This window comes from Myotis daubentonii, chromosome 18, assembly GCF_963259705.1.
Source record: "Myotis daubentonii chromosome 18, mMyoDau2.1, whole genome shotgun sequence".
Taxonomy (NCBI): domain Eukaryota; kingdom Metazoa; phylum Chordata; class Mammalia; order Chiroptera; family Vespertilionidae; genus Myotis; species Myotis daubentonii.
The window spans coordinates 32,365,156-32,379,047 of NC_081857.1; the positions used below are offsets into that span (position 1 = coordinate 32,365,156).

General features: G+C 51.6%; 1 protein-coding gene across 1 annotated transcript; it reads left to right on the top strand.

Annotated features, from left to right (window-relative positions):
- The first annotated feature begins 650 nt into the window (after positions 1-650).
- Positions 651-3,507, top strand: LORICRIN (loricrin cornified envelope precursor protein). The gene is made up of 2 exons (XM_059673683.1): positions 651-707; positions 1,904-3,507. The coding sequence occupies exon 2, from the start codon at positions 1,927-1,929 to the stop codon at positions 3,271-3,273; it is 1,347 nt and encodes a 448-aa protein (XP_059529666.1). The 5' UTR covers positions 651-707; positions 1,904-1,926; the 3' UTR covers positions 3,274-3,507.
- Positions 3,508-13,892: the final 10,385 nt, after the last annotated feature.

A 13,892-nucleotide genomic window follows, 5' to 3' on the forward strand; every position in this document is an offset into this window, starting at 1 on the left:
AAAAAATCGGCCAAGAGACGGCTTGTATCTCAAAAAACCCGTTAGTCTGGACACTCGTAAGTCAAGGCCCCACTGTAGTTACAGCAGTATCCACGGTGTACAACCCCGAATTGGGTGCAAGGATTTCATTCACTGTCTCAAGCCGGTGGGCAAGACAGAAACATCCCAGCAAAGCACAGGAGACCCTGGGGGAGAAACATTTGTCAAAAGAGGAGCAAGCTCTCCTTAGAGTTATGAAGGTTTCCTAGCAATGGGATCAGAAGCCAAACTGTGGGATTTGAAAGGTCCCGCTCATTCGGCCAAAGACTGAAATCTCCAGTGTGATTCCCTTAGGCCATGTCAAGAGGCAGTCAGGGATATACTCCTCGGGCATGGCCCTCTGGTGATGGCATGCACCCTGGGCCAGAGGATTTGAAAACAATGCCAGTCATCCACTCCGGCTGGCCGTCCCCCTGCCCAGCCTGCGGCACAGTTGCATCAGAAAAGGGGCCAGTCACTCACTAGGCTGCCCATTTCAAGAATGCCAAAATCTCTATGAATGCGTGCAATCACAGGGGGGTGGGGCGACAACCTGGGTCACGTAACAGGCCAAACACAAGAGACTGGTCCCAATCAATAGATGAGTCACAGCTAGAGTATAAAACCTCAGAAGCTCCAGTGCTCCTCACACAGCCAGCATCTCCCTCTTCTCACTCACCTTCCTTTGGGTAAGTGTGGGTTTACTGGCCCTGGTCTTTTCAGCGGGTCCGGACCAGGCCTGCATAGGCCAGAGCAGGGGGGATGGACAGGCGAGGTCTCTCTTTGCTTTGGGAGCTACTGGACCTCTGGCTTCCCAACTGCATTCATGCTTAGAGGGGATTCAGGCAGGAAAGAAAGGGGGGCTGGGCTGATGCTGTGGAGATGGTGTTGCTTGTCTTCTGGCCGGAATGTAAACTTCACAATGCAAGACTATCTCCTGTCTCTCAGGCACCCCTGTAGGGGCCAGGCCTGGTGCTGGGCACAGGGAGACACTCTATGGAGACTGTCTGAGATGGCCTGGGACTGGGTTGTCAGGAGAGGCGGAGCCTACTCTCATGAAGTAGAGGGAGAATGAGTCAGAGAATGCTGCTGATGGGAGAGATTTTAGGAGCCATCAGAACCCCAAAGCTTGTTTTACAGAGAGAGGGAAATGACTTGTGAGATGCTGGAATCCAACTTCCTACTAGTCCAGTCCCCGAGACCAAGGTTGGACTTCACAAGTGGTAAAGGCGGTGGCTGACGTCATCGGGTGAGAGATGGTGGTCCAAAGGACCAACGGAGTCCAGGCAGGACCACGGGGGAGCCTCCTTTTTCTGATAACTGTCCCGGATGATGGCCAAGCTCAGTGGGATAGACCAAGAGCTTGAACTAAAAGTTTTTGCAGAGAATATGTTACTGCAGCTTTCTGATTTTCCAACAAACCCTCTGTTGTGCAGGGAATGAGTAAAATCCCCACCCTATGTGAAGGTCTGTGGTATTCTTCTATTTGCACTCATTGATTCAGTGTTGGGACTGGAAGAGACCTGAGAGATGAAGTACTCCAACCCCTCACTTTACAGGAAGTGAGGAATAGGAGAGAGTGTGGGTCCTTTGCTCCAAAACCACACAAGAGGCCAGCGGCAGAGCTGGGGAGAGAAGAATGGGCCCCACTAACCAGGCTATACAGGTAGAGCTTGGAAAAAACCTCCTGCGAGAGGGCGCAACTCTTTCCCAAAAAGCACCACTCCTAGGAATCCCAGCTGAGAGCTCTCCGGATCTGAACAAGGAGAGCATGAAGCCTGCTCAAGCAGGCTGCTCCTGGTGATGGGTTGCCATGGCTACAGCTGCCTCCTCCCCTTCATCCTCTCTCCACTGGTCCATAATGCTCTCTCTGCCCTCCTTTCAGGGTTTCCTTCCACCTCAGAGAAGATGTCTCAGAAAAAGCAGCCCACCCCCCAGTGCCCCGTGTTCTGCGGGAAATCCTCCGGCGGCGGCGGCGGCGGCGGCAGCTCCGGTGGCTGCGGCGGTGGCGGTGGAGGCGGCTCCGGTGGCTGCGGCGGCGGCGGCAGCTATGGTGGCGGCTCCGGAGGGGGCATCAAGTATTCCGGGGGCGGCGGCTCCGGCGGCGGAGGCTCTGGCTGCTACTCCGGCGGCGGCGGCTACTCCGGCGGCGGAAGCTCCGGTGGCTGCGGCGGCAGCGGCGGCGGCGGCTCCGGAGGGGGCATCAAATACTCCGGCGGCGGCGGCGGCGGCTCTGGCTGCGGTGGCGGCTACTCCGGCGGAGGCGGCTACTCCGGCGGCGGCTCTGGAGGCTGCGGCGGCGGCTCTGGAGGGGGCATCAAGTACTCCGGCGGCGGTGGAGGCTCCGGCTGCGGCGGGGGCTCATCCGGCGGCGGTGGAGGCTGCGGTGGCTACTCCGGCGGCGGCGGCTCTGGCGGCTGCGGGGGCTCTGGAGGGGGCATCAAGTACTCCGGCGGCGGCGGGGGCTCATCCGGCGGCGGTGGAGGCTGCGGTGGCTACTCCGGCGGTGGCGGCTCTGGCGGCTCTGGCGGCTGCGGCGGCTCTGGAGGGGGCATCAAGTACTCCGGCGGCGGTGGAGGCTCATCCGGCGGCGGTGGAGGCTGCGGTGGCTACTCCGGCGGCGGCGGCGGCTCTGGCGGCTGCGGGGGCTCTGGAGGGGGCATCAAGTACTCCGGGGGCGGCGGCTCCGGCGGCGGTGGAGGCTCCAGCTGCGGTGGCTACTCCGGTGGCGGCGGCTCCGAGTGCGGTGGCTACTCCGGCGGCGGCGGCGGCGGCGGCGGCGGCTGCGGCTACTCCGGTGGCGGAGGTTACTCCGGCGGCGGCGGCGGCTCGGGCCAGCAGATCTGCCAGAGCTATGTAAGCGGCTCCTCTGGTGGCGGCGGCGGCGGCTGCGGGGGCGGCTCCTCCGGCGGCGGCGGCGGCTGTGGCTACTCCGGTGGCGGAGGTTACTCCGGCGGCGGCGGCTGCGGCGGGGGCTCCTCTGGCGGCGGCGGCGGCTCTGGCGGCTACTGCCAGCAGACCTCGTGCGTCCCCCAGCAGTGCTACTACGAGGGGTCGTCTGGCGGCGGCGGCGGCGGCGGCTGCGGAGGCGGCTCCTCCGGGGGCGACTGCTATTCCGGCGGTGGGGGCGGCGGCGGATCCGGCTGTGGCGGCGGCTCCTCTGGGGGCGGCGGCGGCGGCTCCGGGAGTGTCCAGTGCGTCCCGGTCTGCCACCAGACCCAGCAGAAGCAGGCGCCCAGCTGGCCATGCAAATGAGGCCCGCGGGACGCCACGGAGGCGCGGGAGCTGGAGGTGTTCTTAGCGGACGCCGACGGGCGTAGTGTTCTCGTGATAATGCCATGAGGTTCCAAAGCCTCACCGTTTAACCCCCTGGAAGAAGCCATTGAACCCTCCAGCTGTATCTTGTTCTGCAGTTTTCCCCTTGGCTTCTGCACCACTACCTCCCAACCCCAGTGCCTTCTCAGCCAATAAATTTGCTGATCATGAGAATTTCTGCGTATCCATGAGTCTTTGTAGCTTCCAAGTTCATTCATTCTATTCCTCTTCTCTCTTTTCTTCCATTCACTCACTCATAGGTGTACATTCATTCAACACATCTATTTATTCTACTGGGGAAAGGGGATTGGGTAGATGGGAGTCACCAGGGCTGGGAAGAATGCCTGGCAGCCAAAGATAGGAACTCTGATTTGGAGCTTAAGATCGCGAAGTGCTCCCCAAACACAAACATCTTGGGGAAAGGTTTCAATAAACAGCCCCTGTGCATTGAGTAGCCACCATGGGTCTCCTCATGGAACTCAGTGATTTTTAAAGACAGGGCTGCCCTGGGCAGATGCTCTCTCACAGTTCAGAGCCTACTCTCCAAGGTCTGAAAGCAGGGCGGCTGTACCGTGGGGCCACCAAGCTTATGCTACCCAGACTGACAGGAGAAGGCGTCTTTGTGTCAGATGAGCCTCTGCAGTGTGAACACTGTTCCTGGGCACTTGTAGGGACAACAGGTAGAGGAGCCCTTTCCTGCCGTCTTGAAGGAGCTTCGCTCAACTTAGGAAAAAACAATGTAAGTGTGTGAGATGTTAAACACCAGAACCAGAGGGATCATGGGGAAACACGGGAAGCCTTCCACTTAGCAAGAAAAAAGATACAGTGACTCTGTTAATTACATAATACAGAACATCAAAAGGGATGGAGAACATCAGCCAGGTCAGGAACTTTCTAAGCCAGTGGTTCTCAACCTTGGCTGCACATTAGAATCACCTGGGAATCGTTTTAAAATCCTGATTTCTGGGCCTCATCCTCCGGAAATTCTGTTTCTTTCTTACTAATGTTGTGGCCTCACCCCATAACAAAGAAACAGAATTTCCGGAGGATGAGGCCCAGAAATCAGGATTTTAAAAAGATTCCCAGGTGATTATAAAGTGCAGCCAAGGTTGAGAACCACTGTTCTAGGCCCTATTCTATCTGCCATAAGTAAATGCCAATGTATTGACTTACTCAATGCAAATCACCTGCTACATGAATAAACCAAGGCATTCTTCCTACCCAATCACGGCTTGAGACAGAAAGACAAGTCACCCCTCCCCAGCTCTTTTATTTACAGTCACTGCCACTTTCATCATTTTACAACAGTCATTTATGGAGATCAAAACACATATGAGCTTTAATGATCAAATAGTCCAACCACTGCATTGGACTTCTAAATTTATTTAAAATTTACTTCCTTTATTAGGTTGTTAAGAGTTTTTATATGGTGGTTGAAAACTGAGGTGACACCATGGAGTTTGTTCTCTAATCTATGAATGGAGTGAGTTATATTAATATATTTTTTCCATGTTGAATCAACTTTGCATTCCTAGAGTAAAAGTCAAGTTATTTTACATCGTTCTCGTGCATTTTTGGATTTAGGTTAATAATTTCATTTAGTATTTTGCATCTGTATACAGAAGAGATATTGTTTTGCAGTTTTTCTTTATTTTACTATTCATTTCTGGTTTTGGTGTCAAGGATAACAGGCAGCTTTACAAAATGCATTGGCGTATGAACCTGTCTTTTTATACTCTGTAAGAATTTTTATACACCTAGAAAAGTCTATTTCTGGAACACTAGTAGAATTTGCAAATAAAACTGAGCTTGATGTTTTGTTTCATGGGAAGAGTTTAAATTCTTTGGTTATATAACCATTCAAAATTTTTATTCTTAATTCTGTTTTGAATATTTACATTTTTCTCAGAATATTTTCCATTTTATTGTTTTTATATTTGTTGACATAAAGTTGTTCATAATATCCACTTACTGTTTTAATCTTTGCTGCATCTTTAATTATATTTCTTTTCATCCCTAATAGTCATATATATATGACTTTTTAAAATTTATCTTCTGAAGATTAGTCTATTTTATTGGTCATTTCAAAGAACCAACTTCAGGCATTTTTAGATCTTCTGTCTTATATCTTTGTTTTTTATTTCAATAATGTTTGTTCTCTTTATCATTTGCTTCTTATTTAGGTTTATTCTGTTGTTCCTTTTTAGACTTAAGTTATATAGCTAGTTTCATTATTTTCAATCTTACCTTTTTCCTAATGCAACCAATTAAGTCTTTATATTTCCCTCCAAGAACTGCTTTGTAGATAAACTGCTCTCTCAGAAAGCTTTCTGTCGTTTTACTTTACCTTGGGAGTTCTGACATTTTATATGGATTTGTCTAGGTATTGGTCTTTTTATTATTATCATTAACATCTGATAGGCCCATTCAAACTGAAAACTCATATCTTTATTCAGCTCAACAAAATTTTCTTCTACTAGGTCTTCATTTAGTTTTCCCACCTTTCACTGCTTCTAGAAGTTCTATTAAACAGGTGTTACACTTTCTTGCTCTTTCCCCTATATCTCCAAATCTACTAACTTTTAGCTTAAATTTTCAATTGGGGGGGGGGGGAATTATAAACTATACCTACAAGAGAATTTAATAAAAATGCATTAAAGTTTTATAAATACTAGAAAAATGGTGGGCTACGCTTTTCTGGGAGGCAGAGGCCCCCTTGCCCTGCAACCCTGTTCTTTATCCACATGGGGACTCTGCCTACTCTGGCCTCCAATCTCTCCCACCCCACAGACTTTTCAACTGCCTCTGACTCCCACGAAGTGGTCACTTTCCCTGCCAGGTGTCCTTTGCCCTGTTGGCCTCTAAGTCCTATTGATCTTGAAGTTCTCCAACTCTGAGGTACGTTGGGAAGTCCCCAGGTCTTAGTCCTAGGTCCCCAAATCTCAGCCGTTACAGACCATCCCACAAGTCTGAGCCCCTCTGCCAAATTCAACCAGCGAGTCCCCAGAGTCACTCTGGCTATCAGAGTCACATTTCTCCAAAACTCAAACTTTAAATCCACCCCAACCATCACCATAATATTAGACTCCAGGTTCTGAGGTTACCAAACGCAGATGTCACCCTATCAACTACCAGTCCTTCTTGACTCCATTCCAGTTTCTGCTCCCATGCTTCCACGTTACAGCCCTAGTCCTTCAATCTCACTGCTCTGCTTCCCAAATCTAGGTCTCAGCGTTCAGACCTTGAAAATCCTGAGCCCAAACCCAGGTTCATACCTTCAAGTACAAATCTTAGTGGAGAGGCACCCTCCCTTTCCTATTTTCATCTTCATCTCTTCTACCCATTCACCCCTTGCAGAGAGGCTCCTGGTCCTTGTTGCTTCCTCCCCACCCCCCTCCCCACACTGGTGCCTCCACCCCCCCACCCCCCCACCCCGCCATGGGACACTTCCCCTTTCATCTGTGGCCTGAAGGATGCCATGGAGAAAGCAGGAGGACCCACAGGGCAGAGAAAATTCAAGGATGCCAAGTGGCTTATGAGATTCCCCAAGGCCTTTTTCATAAATAACCTGGAGAAGTTCCTTACCTGCCCCTCCTCATCTAAGAAGACCCTCCATGCAGGCGTGTGGCTTTATGGAGAGCAGTACTCCAGCCTCCTCACCCCTGCCAGGGACATGGCCCTGCATAGATTTATTCAGGTGGCTATGGAAAGGGGCAGAGGAGATGTTTTTTTGTGACGGACATTGACAAACTGCAGAGATAGCACCTTATTACTGGCCACCCTACAGAATTGCTGGGTCATAGAGTATGCATATGTATTTGTTTCTAGGGTTGCTGTAACAAAGCACCACAAACAGAATGGCTAAAACCCACATACATTTATTTTCTGGAAACAAGAAGTAAAAAAAAATCAGGGTGTTGACAGGGCCATAGTCTCTTAGAAATCTCTCAGAATAAACCTTTTCTTGCCTCTCCCAGTGTAGATGGGAGGACGTCACTGTTGTGCTTTGTGATCTCAACCTACCTGAGAGTCCCTGGCTCGAGAGCGCTCTGTGCCACCTGCATCGCACATGTGGTGAGCACAGGCAGGCTCGCGCGACCCCTGCTGGTGAGCAGCAGCACTGCACCTTATCCATAGCCACTGGCCCTTTCCAACAGGAAGGTTTGAGGTTTCCTGAGTGAGCAAGCATCAGTCTTAGCTGCCCAGGTTGCCTTGTGGGTGATCCGTATTTTCTGAATCCCATCACAGTTTCCACAAAAGAAGGGCACAGGGTCCCTGTATCTTTGGACATTAGACTACAGGGAAGTGCACTGACTTTGAAGATAGGCAGGCTTGAGTTTGCAGGCCCTGCTCCGTGTCCTTACCAGCTGGGCCACCTTGGGCTCCTAATTGGGACTTCTTGGTTGTCACCTTTCTGAAGCCACTGGATCTTATAAGAAAATACCATAATATTAAGAGATAAAGTGTGTTAGTTGAAATCAGCAATTACGTATTATTACATATAATTTCATGTTATGAAATAAAAGACTCTCAGCCGTACGAGAAATAAAGAGTCTGATGTGACTAATGAAGAACTTGGGTAAGAAACGATGGCAACATTCACTCAGGCCATAGCATGGGGAAGGAAGGAAGGGATAGAGTCAGGAGCCATTTCTGAGATCAGAACCACAAGACTTGCAGCTAATGGCTTGCAAATTTTAGTTAGTATCTGTTGAGGCCTATAATGCTCTTGGTTGACATTAGTCATTTCTTCTGCATTATCCCGTTCAATCTTCACACTAGCCTTTTAAGTTGTGTATGTGTATAGCGCACTTTGCAGTTCTGGAAACTGAGATCTGGTCCCAGTTCTGTCCAGCTTCAAAGTACAAGCACTGAGCTAGTAACAATACTGCCTCCTACGGTGGGTGTAGATGAAGAAGAGGAGGAAAGAGTGAGCTGAAGTTTTACTGCTTGGGAAAGGCTTTTGGAAAAAGGAGATACATTCACTGCTGGACATGTGGGAGCCGGGATGGCCATTGCACAGCCGTTGCATGTACGAATCTGCAGCTCTAAGAAGGGCCTTAGAGCTGGGAAGTTAAAACTATGATGGTGGATGAGCTCATCAGCGAAGGAGCAGAGAACCAGAGAAGAGAGATGACAGAGTTCTGAGTGGAGGAAGAGCACCTGGTAGGAGAGAAGCCAAAGAGGCAAGAGGAAGGCCAGGCCCACCATGTTCCCTCCCTTCCAGCGGTTTTTGTGGAGTTGGGTTTTCTCTGCCAAGGAAAGCTTGGTTTACTCTGCAAACCTGGATTTCAGAATCCAGTTCCAACTGTCAATCAAATAAACAAAAACCACATCTGACCTGACAGCCCCTTGCTGGTTCTCTTTTGCCCTCAAGAGGAAATGTCAATGAAAACACTGAAATTACACCAGTCTAATTCCAGGGCTGATCTCTCAGAAATATCACTTTTTACTACGACCTCAAAGGTCCCACACAAACTGGCTCTGTTAGTTGGAGTCTCATCCTGAACACCAACAGGTTGTGGGTTTGATTCCTCATCAGGGCATATACCTAGGTTGCGGGTTCGATCCCTGGTCAGGACGCATATGGGAGGCAACCAATTGGTGTTTCTTTCTCACATCAATGTTTCTCTCTCTCTCTCCCTCCCTCCCTTCCCCTACAAATCCATACAAACATATCCTTGGGTGAGGATTTTTTTTTAAAAAAAGGGGAGGAATTCCCAAGGGTGTGAAAAGGACCAGATCAAGGGAAGGAGTAGAAAGGTGGATCTTACAGAAGAGGGGCTCCTCACCTGCTGAGGCTGATGTGAAGAAAGCTCTGGGCATGTGGTCGCAGGAACATTTGTGAGGTCGCAGGAAGCTGAGAGAGGTCCTGCTGGTGGGCCTCAATGTTCGCTGACAGCAAGAGGGTGGGGAGGGGAAGGAAGTGAAATGTAGCAATATCTGCGAGGAGTGTGGGAGCAGGGGCTGACTAAGAGCGAGGGGAGATTTGTCCTCAGGCAGTGCTGGGCTCATCTGGGAGGCGGGCATGCCTCCTCCTCCATGTCTCAGGACAGGCTGCCTGGCCACTGGAGCCTGATGTGCCAAGAGCAGTTTTGCGGGCAGAAGTACCAGGACACCAGCACCTGGCACACTCCTGCAGCAAGTGCCCCAGCAAGTTTGCGTCTCCAGCCATTTCCCCCTCTTTCCCACCAGAAGGACATCCCGCCTCCTCACAAAGCAGGTCCAGGCAATCATTCCTGGCAAAGCTGCTCCACCCCACACTCACCAGGGCTTGCCCATTCCCAGCCCTGGTCTAGGAGCTGGCTCACCTGCACCACCTACTGGCCAAGTTAGGGCGGGGACTCCAGTTCTGTTCTGCTGTTCCCTAACCCACCTTACTCCCCAAACAACTGCAAGAGTGTGTGTGTGTGTGTGTGTGTGTGTGTGTGTGTGTGTGTGTGTGTGCGCGCGCGCGCGCGCTAAAGAATGAATAGAAATTGGCCAGGCAAAAAAATGAAGGGAGTGGGGGAGAACATTCCTGACATAGAGACAGAGCCCGGAGAAGGTCCACAGCCCTTGGTTTTTAGGGCTCTGTCTCACCTCATGCTGGTTCCCTATGGGTCCTCTCCCTCACTTCATTCGCACTCACCTCCAGATGAAAACCTCACTGGGAGAAGGCAACATTGGTTGCCGTTACTCAGTGTGAGATCATATGGGTATTGTACACTTATTTGTCATTTTGCAAGTTTTTCCTTTCATCTTCAAATAGCAACCCAGAGAACTTCATCATGGCCTAAACTGGACAGAATAACGAACCTAGAGGGTTGAACAAGTATCTTTGGCTCCACTGGAACCAGAATTTAAACCAAGATTGTCGGTGATTTTAAGCAGCAACACCCCCTTAACTTCCTTACACCAGAAGTCTACAAATTGTTGAGTGTTTCCTTCCCATGTCCCGCGTGGTTCAGGGTTTAGGACCTGGAAGGGGAGCCGCACACAAATTAAAGAGAAGAGACAAGAGATAATTTGGGAATATTGGGGGGCCAGGCGGGCACGTCCAACTCAAGGGGAAGGACTTCCACAGGTGCTCAGGTCTCACCAAGCTTTTTTTGATCTGGGATGCACCCATAGCATAGCCCTTAGGCAGGCGACCCCTGGCAACAGGCAGACTAGCGCATCAGCAAGGATTTACATAATAATAAATGGGGAAGTTGCTTCAGCTACCACTGTCTGGACAAACAGAGGTGGCGCCTAGCTCCGACCTTTGCTAGGGCTTCAAAGGCACCCAGCCTTGGGGGCGGGGGGTTCTCTGTCCATGCTTATCAGATAGTGAAGGCAATAAACAGTTTCCCACAACAAATCACAAAGCTCTGTTCCCCCTCCACACGCCAAGCCAGTCAGAAAAGTCCTCTACTCCTCTACTCGTCACCTTTGGGAACTATAGAAATACAACACCATCTCCTATGTGCCCGGCTCAGCACCACGCTGGTGTGTCCAAGTTAACTCATAGGATTCTGCGGCCATACCCAGGTCAGATGGCCAGAAGCCCAGAAGATGCACACTTGAGATGTCAACCTCATTACGTGTGTGTAAAAAGACTAAGAGAGAGAGAGGGCCATGAAGAATGGAGTTCAAGGATACACTTGCCTTTTAGTGAAAAACAAGAATAAGAGTTTCAGATTGGAATTCATAAGAATATTGGTGATAACAGAAACAATGACTGTGGATGTTCAATAATAAAAGTGGATTGATTAATAGTAATGAACAGTGGTGTTTATACACCGCGTGTGACCTTGTGCGCACACACATGTATTTCACACAATCCTTCTCTCCCTCTGGCAGTCACAGGATCACAGGAATCGAATGATAGATAATTCCTGACAGATAGATAGTTCCATTGGTGGCTGGTGCACCACACTCAGAGACCTGTGGCTGAGGGTCACTGTAATCCTAGACGTAGATTTCTGGAAAAACTACGCCAGGCAATGATGGTGCGGGGAGATGGGCGCGCAACCTGGGCTCTTGAGCACATGTCCTCAGTTACTCACCTGTGAAATGGGACCACAGTGCCCTGGGTTCTTGGGAGGGTCAAATGGGGCGATGCATGTGGGAGTGCCTGGCGCTCATTGCCCAACGTGTGTGAAGCATGGCAATGAAGGATTTGAATAAAAATGCTGAAGATAAAGAAGTGAGCGATGGCTCAGAGAGGATGACAAAATCAAATTCAGAAGGAGTTCAACACATTTTCAACGATGAGGAAACACTTCTCACGGGGCACTTCAAGGTAAACCAGAGTCCCGCACGGGGGTGGAAACGGGGCCTGGTGATGCGTGATGGGGTGAGAGGGGGGAATAGCTGTGTGATGGAAAGACCCACCAGGCCAGTGGGGCCGACCATGTGACCAAAAGGTACAGCAATCCCGGATTGCATCGCTATTATTATTATTATTATTACAACGTGAATTCAGAACTGTGCCATTTACATGGGCTTTTTACACCTATCGCCTTGTTCACTGAAGACTGCAATTGAATCGAGGGGAGTAATTACTTCCGTGAACTCTGAGTCAGGGGACCCCTTGGTGTTTTGTCCACTTCCAGTCACCAGTTGTGAAAGGAATGCGAGCACAGGAGGACAGCCCAACAGTGTGGGACCCGGGACAGAAGCTGCTGGGCACGGGCCTGCGCTCCCTCGCTGGGGGGCCTTACAGAGTGGCCTCATCTCCTCAGGCCGGGCCAGTTTCCTCAGCTGCCAGATTGGAACAGTAGCCCCTGCCTGCTTGGATGAAATGAAATCACAGATACGTGCCCAGCCCAGAGTCTGCACAGAAAAAAAAGTCCCTGTGCGTTATTAGGTGTCAGCCCTCTCAATTATCCGCTTACAATGTGCGCGCTGGGGGTCTGCTGTACCCTGGTTTGATCCCAAGGGGCGTTTCCTTCCCTCCCTCCATCTTCACACCAGGGCTACTTCCCCTTCCCCACCCCTCCTCTCCCCCAGGGGATGAGCCAGTGGGAGCTCAGCAGGGACAGGCCAGACAAGCTACCTGCACTTGGCACCTGCTCCAGGACAAGTCAATAGACAATCAAATCATTGCCCCGGCTCCCAGACCTTGTGATCACACCGGTCTAAACCCTCTGCTTAGCACCCACCGTGCTCCAGGAGCAGGCACGACATGAATGGTGAAAGCACGCTCCCTACCCTCATGGCGCCTATAATCTAGTGGGAAAGTCAGACAATAAAACCTGGAGAGAGAGAGAGAGAGAGAGAGAGAGAGAGAGAGAGAGAGAGAGAGAGAGAGTCAAAAAACAAGTGCCAAAGAAGAACAGAATAGGAGAATGCTAACTCAGGAGCTTTAAAAGCTAGACTCTTGGGAGAAGGAACCTGTGAGCTGAGCACTGGAGGATGAGCAAGAAATACGCCCCTCCTCCCCCGCCTGGCAACATCAGTCTTGGGTACCAAGTGCTCTGGGACACGCTGAGGGGGAATCCTCGGGTCCCCACCATGGTACCATGGGGAGGCACTTCTCACTCCAGCCCCCTGTGGAATGGCCCCCAGAGTCCCTGCTACACCTCCCAGGAGCTCCCGCCCCCACCACCCCTCCCAGGTAACAACACCCTCCCTCTTGGGGAACCTGCTCTTCTAACCAAGGCCCTGCCCTCTGCCAGCCCTGCCCAGCAGAACCTGCTGGGCCAGAAACACACCTGTCCCACTGCTGTGTGACTAAGCCTCTGGGAAATATGTACCTTCCCCAGAGCAGCCTCCTCCTTGGCCTTCTGCCCCCCTCCACACCCCCCCGCCCCGCATTCCGGGCAGCCCTGGGACAGGTAGGGCTTGGTTGGGGGGCCCAGTGAAGCCTATTGGTGGGAGTCCCAGCCCCCTTGTCCCACTGTTACTCCCACGCTGCCATATTCTAGATCAAAAGAGGGAGGCAAAGACAGGGCCAGCCACAGCCGCAGAAGGGCAGGCAGAGAGGAGATGAGGAGCACTGAGGGGCAGCAGGTGGGGCGGCCTGAGAGGAAGAATGTGAGAGGCAGCAAGAGGTGCGAGGGAGGCAGAGGCAGAGACAGAGGCGCTGAATGGGGCCTGAGATGTGGGCAGAAAGCCAAGGAGACAGAGGAAGAGCCAGTGGGCACAGGGAGAAGGCGGGCAGGGGCCTCCGGGGAAAACCTTTCCTGATGGGCCAGCTGCCACTGCTGCCTCCAGGCTGCGGTTACCGGTTTCCACGGTTACCAGTTACAGGTGAGAAGGTCACAGAAACCTTTGATGGGAGTGGGGGAACCTGGGCCCCGGAGAGGGTCTGCCCTCAAGTCCCACACTGATGTGAGGGCCCGGGAGAGTGGGAGCGGTGGGTGGCCTGGAATTAGGATGGGACTGACCTGTGAGAAATCTGACAGGCCACCGTGGTGGGTGGGTTTCAGGCAGCCTGCGGACACCTGGGATTTTCCACTCGGTGACAAATGTCCCAAGAACAGCTGGGGGAAGAACTGCCTCTGCTCACCCCACCCTGCGGGGGTGGATCTTACCCCTCCATTGTGCAGACACATCGGTGACCTCCCCCCACCTCTCGTGATCCAGGCCTG